Here is a 12,535-nt window from a genome sequence, read left to right as displayed (position 1 = left end):
CAATTGTTCAGAATTTTCAAGACAGTCAATCAGTTACAAATATTCCAATTGTTTAATATAGTGAGGTAAATGTAGATTAAAAATTATGCACATTTATAATTATACACAAATAATTATTGAAGATTAAAAAAGTATATTAGAAGACAGAATGACGGTATTAGATTTTTGTTTTGATACAGTGCAGCAACAACCGCTGATACGTATTTCGACCTTCTTAGGTCTCTTCAGAACGGTATAGTCACTGCTCTGAACCAAAACAAAAATCTCTCCCGTCCTAGACAATAGTTATTAAAATAACTATATACGGACGTAACTACGCCATCTAAAAACAAAAAGAGAAATCAAACGATTTCTACTTAGCGAAACCGCTTGTGGAATGCAATTTTAGATTCCCTTGCCGAGTAATTCATCCAGCTGTTTGTTTCGCAAATTTTAGGAAACACAGTGGTTAAGATTTGAATTCGGTTTCGCTAAGTAGAAATCGTTTGATTTCTCTTTTTGTTTTTAGATGGCGTAGTTACGTCCGTATATAGTTATTTTAATAACTATTGTCTAGGACGGGAGAGATTTTTGTTTTGGTTCAGAGCAGTGACTATACCGTTCTGAAGAGACCTAAGAAGGTCGAAATACGTATCAGCGGTTGTTGCTGCACTGTATCAAAACAAAAATCTAATACCGTCATTCTGTTTTGTTATTTACTTCGTTGGAAGTACGAGAAACTGAATTCACTACGAATTTTGACTAGGATGAACGGCTTGTGGAATGCAATTTTAGATTCCCTTGCCGAGTAATTCATCCAGCTGTTTGTTTCGCAAATTTTAGGAAACACAGTGGTTAAGATTTGAATTCGGTTTCGCTAAGTAGAAATCGTTTGATTTCTCTTTTTGTTTTTAGATGGCGTAGTTACGTCCGTATATAGTTATTTTAATAACTATTGTCTAGGACGGGAGAGATTTTTGTTTTGGTTCAGAGCAGTGACTATACCGTTCTGAAGAGACCTAAGAAGGTCGAAATACGTATCAGCGGTTGTTGCTGCACTGTATCAAAACAAAAATCTAATACCGTCATTCTGTTTTGTTATTTACTTCGTTGGAAGTACGAGAAACTGAATTCACTACGAATTTTGACTAGGATGAACGGCTTGTGGAATGCAATTTTAGATTCCCTTGCCAAGTAATTCATCCAGCTGTTTGTTTCGCAAATTTTAGGAAACACAGTGGTTAAGATTTGAATTCGGTTTCGCTAAGTAGAAATCGTTTGATTTCTCTTTTTGTTTTTAGATGGCGTAGTTACGTCCGTATATAGTTATTTTAATAACTATTGTCTAGGACGGGAGAGATTTTTGTTTTGGTTCAGAGCAGTGACTATACCGTTCTGAAGAGACCTAAGAAGGTCGAAATACGTATCAGCGGTTGTTGCTGCACTGTATCAAAACAAAAATCTAATACCGTCATTCTGTTTTGTTATTTACTTCGTTGGAAGTACGAGAAACTGAATTCACTACGAATTTTGACTAGGATGAACGGCTTGTGGAATGCAATTTTAGATTCCCTTCCTTTTAGGAAACACAGTGGTTAAGATTTGAATTCGGTTTCGCTAAGTAGAAATCGTTTGATTTCTCTTTTTATATTAGAAGAATATTGGAAGAAATTAAAATTATATTATGATTGGAGATTAGTATAAATCAACTTATAATAATTGGATATTGGTATATTGAAAAGAAGAATAAATATAAATGCTGTTTTGCTGGTTTGCTTGGTGGTTTATAAATGCTGGTGAAGAAAAATATATCTTAAATTGGTAGAAGCTGATAATTGGAAAAAGTAATTTCACAAAAACAAGGATAACCGAAGTACGAAGACATTCAGTGGTGATTAGAATCTATATAGTGGAAAACAGTTCATTTAGGCATTCAGTGAAAGAAAGGTACAAAATTTTGTTAATATAATTTAGTTAGTGTCATAACAGTTTCAATTTTGAAGATCGTTTGTTTAAATTTTACATTGTCTGTAATTTAAATAATGTAAAATTTAATTAGTTTTATAAGAATATCAATTTAAAGATAGTTTATTTTAAATTTACATTGGCTAGGTTAGATATATAGATATGTGTGTTTCATAATAGTTATAATAAAGATAATTTAAAAAAGTACTTACAAACTAATTCTTTGAGAACCGCGATAAAAACCCTATATATTATATTATTAAAAATACTCATTGCTCATCATTCAAACAAACAATACATCATAACAATATATATATATATATATATATATATATATATATATATATATATATATATATATATATATATATATATATATAAACTAAGGTACACTCGAAGAGTGGTGGGTTTTTCGGTCAAAGTGGAGAAATAAAAGACAAAGAAGGTGGCTACTTCATCTATTTATTGAAGACGTTTCGCTTTCTGCTCAGAAAGCATCATCAGTTCATCTAAAAAGAACAATATGAAACCAAACATCCATAGAGAAGTTACAACAAAAGTGTGTTACCTTACAAAGACATGTAGCAGTCAATGATGTTAAAAATATGAAAAAGCTTACTGTAGTGTCGCAACTAATAGAGTAGACAGCTACTGGCTGTAATAGTGTTACATACAAGGCCAAAATAAGATATGGACTATCTGTCAATATAAAAAATAAAAAGAACTAACCTAATTATTAAGATGTAAAATGGCAGCAAGGAATAAAGAGCTTTAAGTAACAAGTACTGGGTTTCAATACATTACAATTGGCGACGAGGAAAAATAAATACATATAGAAATGGCGGAAGGCTTAGTGCCAACAGTGTTAAGAACTACCATTGGATCCATGGCAGAATTCAGATTGGGAGACGATTGGACCACATGGGAAGAACGCCTGGAGCAGTATTTTTGTGCAAACTACGTAGAAGAAGACAAGAAGGTGTCAGTTCTACTTACACTGATTGGGGAACAAGCTTATAAAACTTTACGGGACATATGTGATCCAGTCAAACCAAAAGACAAAACATATGCTGAGCTATGTACAATTCTACAGAAACAATTTACTAAAAGAATATCAGTGTTCAAAGAGAGAATTAGCTTTTACGAATTAAAGCAAGCAGAGAAAGAAACTATACGGCAGTGGTATGCTCGTCTAAAAAGCAAAGCGAGTAAATGTAAGTTTGGTAATATATTGAGTTCTGTACTTAAAGATAAGTTCATCACAGGACTAAAGAAGTGGCCTATATTGGATCGTTTATGTGAAGAAGAACATACCCTAAGTTTTGAGGCTTTGGTGGAGATAGCTTTAAAAAAAGAGGCAACTTTTGAACAAGTAAATTGTACCACAGAGATCCATGCAGTAGGTTCAGTGAGAAGGTCTCAAACAGCAGGGGCCAACCAGAACCAAAGAATTAGAGAAAACAACACGATCCAGAATTCAAAATGCCAGCACTGTGGAAAAGGGAATCATGTGTTTTCAGCTTGTCGTTATAAGACATATCGTTGCAGATTATGTAGCAAAATAGGGCATTTGGCTCAAGTATGTCCTGAGAAAAGAAGCAATTACGTGTCAGTGGAGGCAATTGAGGAGGAACAATTCCAGCGAAAAGAAGAAGAGACAATTGATTATGTTGAAATGTACTATGTAAGTAATGAATATGTTAAACCTTCTAAAATAGAATTATTTATAAATGGTCAGCCCCTATTAATGGAGATAGACTCCGGAGCTGGTATATCAGTGATACCAGACAATATTTTTAAACAGAAATTTGATAAAACCTGGTTAAAACCTACCAATACTAGATTAAAATGCTATAATGGTTCAGTGATTACTCCGGAAGGAGAATTTATTGCAGAAGTCAAATATCAGGATATTATGCATAAGTGTAAGTTAGTCATTGTTAAAAACGGGAGTACTCCATTAGTAGGAAGAGACTTAATAAAACTTTTTAAAATACAAATTACATTTGATCAACATGTAAACAAAATAGAGAGTAATAATTTAACTGAGTTATTAAGTACGTATGAAGGTTTATTCAAAGATGAATTAGGTTGTTTTAAGTATGAAAAGGTGAAATTACAGGTGCAACCAATGGTCAAACCTATTTTTTATAAACCGCGGCCTGTGCCTTTTCTATTTAAGGAATCAATTAATAAAGAATTAGATCAGTTGGTTGAAAAGGGAGTAATGGGGTACACCTTTAGTGCCAATAATTAAAGAGGATGGAAAGATACGTTTATGCGCTGACTACAAGGTAACGGTAAACAGATTTCTACATGATGTAAAATATCCTTTACCTCGTATTGAGGAGCTTTTTACTGCTCTTCAGGGGGGGGGGACATTTTACAAAGCTAGATTTAAGGAATGCTTATAATCAATTAGAATTAGAGGAAAGTACAAAATTATTGTTATCTTGGAGTACGCATAGAGGTATATATAAAGTAAACAGGTTACCCTATGGTACCAAACCAGCCTGTGCCATTTTTCAGAAAATATTAGAAAAAGTTTTGCTAGGAGCTAAAGGAACCATTAACTTCATGGACGATATTGTGGTCACAGGAAAGAATAGAGACGAGCATTTAAAAAACTTACAGGTAGTGTTAGATAGACTGTATAAGGCAGGGTTCAGACTTAACTTAAATAAATGTAAATTTTTTCAACCAGAAATACGGTATTTAGGACACTATATAAATAAAGGAGGTCTACATAAAGACCCAGATAAAACTAAAGCTATTTCAGAGATTCCTAGACCTAAAAATGTAACATAAATTAAAGCTTTTGTGGGTATGGTCAATTATTATGGAAAATTTGTACCGAATTTATCATCTGTGCTCAGTCCTTTGTATAAATTGCTAAAAAAAGATACTCCTTTCATTTGGTCCAAAGAATGTGAAAGATCTTTTGAAAATGCAAAAGCAGCAATATTGTCAGAGCAAAATTTAGTATATTTTGATCCGGTTAAACCAATAAAGTTGGTATGTGATAGTTCAGAGGCAGGTATAGGTTGTGTGCTTTTGCATACTTTCCCAGATGGTTCAGAAAGGCCAATCAGTTTTGCATCTAGGTTATTAAACAAAGCAGAATCTAATTATTCAGTAATCCATAAGGAAGCCTTAGCAGTTTTCTGGGGAGTAAAAAAGTTTTATCAGTACCTCATGGGTCACAAGTTTACTTTACGTTCTGATCATAAGCCACTTCAAGCAATATTTGGGGAAAATAAAGGAATTCCTCAGATGGCTGCAGGTAGACTTCAAAGGTGGGCATTTTTCTTGAGTGGATTTAATTATACTTTTCAATATGTCAAGGGTTGTCAGAATGGAGGTGCTGATGGTCTTTCTAGGCTTCCACATGCAACAAAGGAGGAAGGAGAGATTACATATGATTATTTTAACTTTTTAGTAGAAGACAAGGTGCCCATTAGTGCAGATATTTTGATCAGAGAAACTAGACTAGATTTTATACTAGGGAAAGTTTACCGGTTTGTAAGAGATGGTTGGCCAGATGAAGTAGCAGAGGAGTTGAAACCTTTTAAAAGGAGGCAATTGGAATTAGGGATAGACAATGGGTTGCTAATGTGGGGCTTTAGAGTAATTGTCCCAGAGAAAGTTAGGAAGCAGTTATTGGAGGAGATACATGGAGCCCATAATGGAATGGTAAGAATGAAGACAATAGCGAGGCAATATTTCTGGTGGCCAAACCTTGATTCAGAAATTGAAACATATGTAAAAAACTGTGAGCCATGTATGAAAAACTCACAGAATCCTCAGAAGTCAGTATTAATAAAGTTTCAAGAAGCCAAAGGTGTCTTTGATCGCATACATATAGATTTTTTAGGACCCATAAAAGGAAAAATGTGTATGATATTGATAGACTCATATTCAAAGTGGCCAGAAGTCTTTATTATGAATAAAATTGATACAAACTCCACTATTAAATGTCTGAGAGAGTGTTTTGCCAGATTTGGATTGCCAAACACCATAATATCAGATAATGGCCCACAGTTTGTTAGTACAGAATTTGAAACATTTTGTAGAATGAATGGCATCATTCACAATACTTCGCCCCCATATCACCCCTCAACAAACGGAGCAGCATAAAATAGTGTAAAATATTTTAAAAGTTCAATGAGTAAGTTGTTTGTAGATCATGTATCAGATCATAGGGATTTGTCTGAGCTTATTAGCAAATATTTGTTTTCATATAGAAATACACCTCACAGTTCAACAGGGGAAACCCCTTCCAAACTCATGTTTGGCAGACATATTAAAACACGTTTAGACTTTTTAACAAGTACAATGAGAGAAAAGGCTAGGGCCAATCAAATTAAATATCATGGTGCTAGACAAGTTACCTTTGAAGAGGGTGAGGTGGTTTACACTAAAGACTATAGGAATTTGAATAAGCCTTCATGGGTAAAAGCAATAATTGTGTCTAAAATAGGGCAAATAACTTATATATGTAAACCAATTCAAAATGATAAATTGCTTTGGAAAAGACATATTGATCAAATACTTAAGTTAGGAATGTTCTATGATGATATTCATTTTGAGTTGGAAAAAGGGGAGTCAGTTGAGAAAGAGAAAGGTGAATATAGGGAAGGGGAAGGGTATGATAATAAGGAGGAGGTTTTGTTGTCAGAAGATAGTGATGATAATGCGGTAGTGGATATTACGGGAGTGTCGGGAGTGCAAGCTAGACATCTGAAAGACTCTGAAGTGCGAGCCAATCCGATATTACCTCAAAATTGGGAAATGTCGACAGCGGCTGATGGTGTGGGTGTAAATGAAAATAAACAGGATAATTGTAAAAGTAATCCTAGTGACAATAAATGTAATATTAGCAATAGGGTTGATAGCTCTAATAGTTGCGATAGACCTCGCCGCATTATTAAGCCTCCTGAGACGTTAAATTTATAAATTCATGTCTTAAGGGTGGAGAGATGTAGGGTCGCAACTAATAGAGTAGACAGCTACTGGCTGTAATAGTGTTACATACAAGGCCAAAATAAGATATGGACTATCTGTCAATATAAAAAATGAAAAGAACTAACCTAATTATTAAGATGTAAAATGGCAGCAAGGAATAAAGAGCTTTAAGTAACAAGTACTGGGTTTCAATACATTACACTTACGAAACTGGACATTCAGAGTTAACGTTGTATAAAACAATTAATTGAAACTAGGTATAGTTTGCAATTTAACAAAATTAACACAGCAAAAGAACATGTGATAAACATACATGTATATAAAAAAGTTACTATAAAAACTTAAGTAAAAAACATTAAGATTTATTTTAAAGTGTAAAGAACTAGAAAGATCATAAGAATGCACTTCCAACAAATTTATTTAATAAATTAGATTTTAATTTTAACTTTAGGTAACATTATTATAAGTTATGTAAGATTAATAGTAATAAGATAAAATGAAGTTACCAGTCTTTAGCTTACTGAGTCTCGCCGGTAAATGAATTTACAGGTTTAACACCCACGCAAACAACGTGAATAGAAGTGGCCTTGAGATCAAAATGACATAAACAGCAAGGCAAGCTACCAACCTCTATATAATAGGGCGGTATATTCAAAGAATGTGATAAATTTAGTTGACAACTTGTCGTTAAAAAACCAAACAATGAAAGGAAAAGGTGGTTATGATCACCATTTACCCTACAGTGATTGATCTGTCAACAAAGAACACAGCATGCGAAGTCAATCCAAAATATCATATATTATAATATTATAACGTCACTAGTTAGCCAGCTAACAGGTGAAGATTAATACAACTTCCACAGTCCAAAGGTTCAAACATTTAGGACCGTAATGAAAAAGATTCTATGAATCAATTTCAGTTTAAATTTTATCAAACAAGTTCATCAAAAAGAACAATTACTTAATTATGTAAAAGTGATATTGACAAATAATTAATAAAATGTAAGTTGATAAATCTTAGTTAAGGAAGGAATAATTTATTTTATTTTATTTTTATTTAAATTTATTATATGAAAATGTAATAAAGAAAACCCCAATCTGGGACAAAATTTAAGTAAACAACATATCAAGCCTAATTCTGTAAAATTAATGCATGATAAATTTGGCTCAAATTACTAATGTTGGTTCTCTTATTAAGGGTATTAGGATGTTTTAATATTGAATACATTTCTAAAAACTGTCTTTTAACGAGATTGCGTTCAGTGCCAAGAATTTTAACTTTATTAAAGTTTACTTCGTGCCTAGTGTTAATAGCATGTTGGGCAAGAGCACAAGTATGCTTAGATAAATTAATATCACTGCGGTGTGTCGTAAGACGCGCTCTCAGTGATCTCCCTGTCTGACCGATGTAACATGAGTCACACTCAGCACAAGGTATATGATATATTACATTAACTTGTTCCAGAAGGGACAGAGGTGTTTTAGTTTTAGAAAACAAATTCCTGACAGTCTTAGCATTCTTAATAGCAATTTTAACCGGTACGTTGTTATGTTTGTACAGTTTAACGAGTTTCTCAGTAACTTGAGGAAAATAAGGTAAAGATGAGTAATGGGTAGTTGGATTCCCAAGTACAGTATTAGGCAGAACAGTGTTGTTAATTGAATTATTTGATATTATTCTAAGTTGGTCACCATTGGGTATGTCATTTAAAGAAGAACCATAGCTTTGAACGAAAAGGTATTTATTAATAAGGGAGGATGGATAGGAATTCTCAATCAGAATATTTTTAAGTAATTGAAAGGATTCCCTTCGATTAATCGGATGTATCAGTCTATTTAGCCTGCAGCTTAAAGCTTTAATAAGGTTTAATTTATATTTAAAGGGATGACAAGAGTGGTAGTTGAGAAACCTATTAGAGGCCATTGGTTTCCTGTACCAAATTGTAGTGAGGGTGTTATCTCCCATTCTAATGACACGCATGTCTAAGAAGGGAATACTATTTGTGTTAGAGTCCTCAAGTTCAACAGTGAACTGTAAATGAGGATCAAACTCATTGAATAAAGACAAGGTGGCCTGAATCTTGTCTGGAGGTAAGGCTAGTAATAAGTCATCAACATACCGTTTAATAAAAGGGATTTGGAAATCTATATATATATATATATATATATATATATATATATATATATATATATATATCTACTTATATATCGTCGGTATACTGCGAAAACCAGGTAAATGACAAATTTTAAAATATTGAGTTAAGTATACCAAAATTCTCAGCTTTTTCCGCTCTACATACAGGTAAAACCAAATAAATGATACGACTTACCATTCAGCAGATAATTTGTGTAATAAACAAATAAGTTACACCTAATCAACTTTTCGTTTTCAAATAAAACAATATATCGCTACTTACTTCCATAAAATTAAAATTCTGTTGCATGTAAAACAAAGTAAGCCCACATATATTATTATGCCGGACAACAATATATTTCTACTACTGCAAACCATATTCAGTAAAAAGGTGATAAGTGTCTTTAATACATTTTACGTGTATGATTTATTAAAATTTCTCTTCCATATCGACTAGTAAAAACCTTTAAGTACACTTACTTCATTCTACCTGAAAACGGGTTGAGTTAAAATTTAGAAATGGTTACTAAGCTAAACCCATAAATGATCTTTATAACACATACACAGATAGAATAACTGAAGACAACAGTTCAATTGTTGATGATTCTGAGAACAATATAGCCTCAATGATGGAATCCATTTTTGATATTGACTTTTCAGATGTAGACCCCACATATCAGCCACGTGAAGAGGGATCGCTCTCTCTAGGAAGTGTATATGATTTACACACTTTGATAGCCTAAATAATGAGAAAAAAGATACTGAAATAGGTGCACCCACGAACAATTTAGTGTCAACTGAAATAGCTAGTTGGATATTAAATCTACTTCTTGACAAAGTATGGAAAGACGTACGTCCACTAAAACGTTGGAGAAAAGCTAACCCCAAAGATTGGGTAATAAATGTCGCAAAAAGAAGGCGTGCTGAGGGTTTGCCTTATAAGATAAAAAAAGACCATAGACCAGCAATGCCAAAACCAGTTAATTGTTCCGAGTGCTTTTACAAATGTGCCAGTTATGTCAGCGAAGATAACAGACAAAGACTATGTCGTGATTATTGAAAGTTAGAATATATAGGCCAGAAACATTTTCTTATTGCACGTATTAAAACGGAGCTATCAAAGAGAGTCGTTGCAGTCCGTTGAAGTTTAAAAAACCACGTGCATTTTCCAAAAAGTGTTACTTTTCTTTGAATGGTCAAGACATACAGGTATGTGAGAAATTTCTTTGTAAGACACTTTGTATATCAGAATCGTTAATACAAGATGTTGTAAGAAAAACTGATATTCTAGGCTGTTATGCAGATACGGATAAAAGAGGCAAGCATATACCGCCAAATAAAACAAGCAGTAAAACCCGAAAAATCGTGAATGCTCATATTGAGTCTTTTCCAACCATGGGCCCACATTATATTCGCCAAAGTTCAAAGCGTAGATATTTGGACAAAAATTTAAGTATAAGAAAAATGTACCAACTTTTTATAAATGACTATGTGCAGAAAAAACTGGAAGGTGTTAGCGAAATTACATATCAAAGAATATTTTCTAACGACTATAATTTAAGCTTTTTTGTTGCTAAAAAAGATCAATGTTTAGTTTGTAATAAATATGATAGGGCTAATCCAACTGACAAATCGGATTTAGAAGACAGTTACAGAGAACATCAGAAAAGAAAAGAAGTATGTAATCTTAAAAAACAAAATGATAAGAAAAGATCTAATGAACAACGGGATTTTGTTTCAGTTACTTTCGATCTACAGGCCGTACTACAGATTCCAAGTGGATTGACTGGAAAACTATATTATTCTCGAAAATTATGTGTCTACAATTTGTGTGTATATGAAGCCGCATTACCAAATGCAGCTTACTGTCTTGACTGGTCAGAAATTAACGGTAGACAAGGAAGTTCTGAAATAGAAAGCATTATACTCCACTACTTATCAAAATGTGTTCCAGAATATGTAAGTGAAATAAGTTTATTTTCTGATACCTGCAGAGGACAGAATCCGTTTAAATATTATTGAACACAAATTTTTAGATTCTGGACATTCCTATATGGAAGTTGACTCTATGCAGAGTAGTAACGAAACCGCTAAAAAACACAGATCTATCTATGGGATGCCAGATTACTTGTCTGTTTTTCAAAATGCAAGAGGAAATAGAAATATTAAGGTTGATGATAAAAAAGTATGTATAGAACCGTACAAAGGTAAAGAATTTAAATAGTACGACTTTTATGATTTAAAAAATGTGTCACACACTTTAATTAAAAACCGGACAAAAGACCAAAACGGCGAAAAAATAATGTGGTTGAAGATAAAAAGAATGAGATTCGTGAAAGGAGAGACAAACAGAATCTATTTTAATTATGACATGTTAACAAGCTTCAATTATTTCCTTACTGATACTGCACGGCAGTCAACAAGAAAAAAGCACGCCAAGTTATCAACTAATTCAAGCAATCTTGAAGAACTTAAGCGACTTTATGATGCACATTTGAAAATTAGCATAGCAAAAAAGAGAGATTTGGTACAGCTATAAGCTAGTAAGGGAGTGATACCGGAGGAATATCGCGGGTGGTATCGTAATTTGAAAACGGGAAATGATGTAACAAACATCTTGCCAGAGCCTGCTTTCAGTGACGAATCGGACGAGGAATCCTCATAATAATAATATTGTTATTATTATATTCGAAATAAATTTGATTTTTTCTATAAAACTGCCTGTCATTCATATAAACAATAACTATAACTACACACAGCTGTCAATAAAATTTTCAGGGAAAACCAGTTAAATGTCATAAATATCGACTAATACTCATATCTCGATCACAAAACTGGACAATATTATACTTGGTTTATTATATTTGTGTTAAATATGTTATTTGAAGAGTAATTGATTTATCTAGATTTACAGGTAAAACCAGTTAAGTGATAGCATTTCCAACTTAAATTTAGGATTAGTCAGATAGGTGTCTCAACTTTTTCAAACTAATGATAGAATATCATTTCAGATATATGCATCTTTCACTAGAATACCTAATATCAAAAACAAGCTGACTGCTTAATTCACAATATAAAACTAAACTTTAAAAACGTTTTTTCTCGATTTCGGTATTCCGACATTTACCTGGTTTTCGCAGTATACCGACGATATTGTATATAAATAATAAATATAAAGATAAATAATATAATTATATTTAAATTAATATATCGCATCGCCGTTTACCGATTGAGAAGGTAATCTAACCAAGCTCTATCAAGCGAACCTCATACATCTTATTTTTGACAGTAGTTAATACTTAAATAAGTCATGTTTTTATTTATTTATTTATTTTATTCCACACATTAACTTAATTTATATTATAATAACCAACAATAATATTTGAGTAAATATTACATTCTTACATAAAAGACGTAATTAAAAATTGTTATCGATATTTATTAAATTACAGGTACATTAGTATCAAAGAATATAGACGCTTAAGCGTCTATA

At 32.6% G+C, this 12,535-nt stretch overlaps 1 protein-coding gene across 1 annotated transcript; it reads left to right on the top strand.

Moving 5' to 3' along the window:
- Positions 1-2,782: 2,782 nt before the first annotated feature.
- Positions 2,783-4,201, top strand: LOC140438751 (uncharacterized). Its single transcript, XM_072528397.1, has one exon. The coding sequence runs from the start codon at positions 2,783-2,785 to the stop codon at positions 4,199-4,201; it is 1,419 nt and encodes a 472-aa protein (XP_072384498.1).
- The last annotated feature ends 8,334 nt before the right edge of the window (positions 4,202-12,535 follow it).

The sequence above is a fragment of the Diabrotica undecimpunctata genome, chromosome 4, assembly GCF_040954645.1.
Source record: "Diabrotica undecimpunctata isolate CICGRU chromosome 4, icDiaUnde3, whole genome shotgun sequence".
In the NCBI taxonomy this organism is placed as follows: Eukaryota; Metazoa; Arthropoda; class Insecta; order Coleoptera; family Chrysomelidae; genus Diabrotica; species Diabrotica undecimpunctata.
This window is presented reverse-complemented; position numbering and strand designations above follow the sequence as displayed.

Coding starts and splice junctions, on each gene's coding strand:
- LOC140438751 (XM_072528397.1), top strand. CDS start 2,783: ATGGCGGAAGGCTTAGTGCCAACAGTGTTAAGAACTACCATTGGATCC.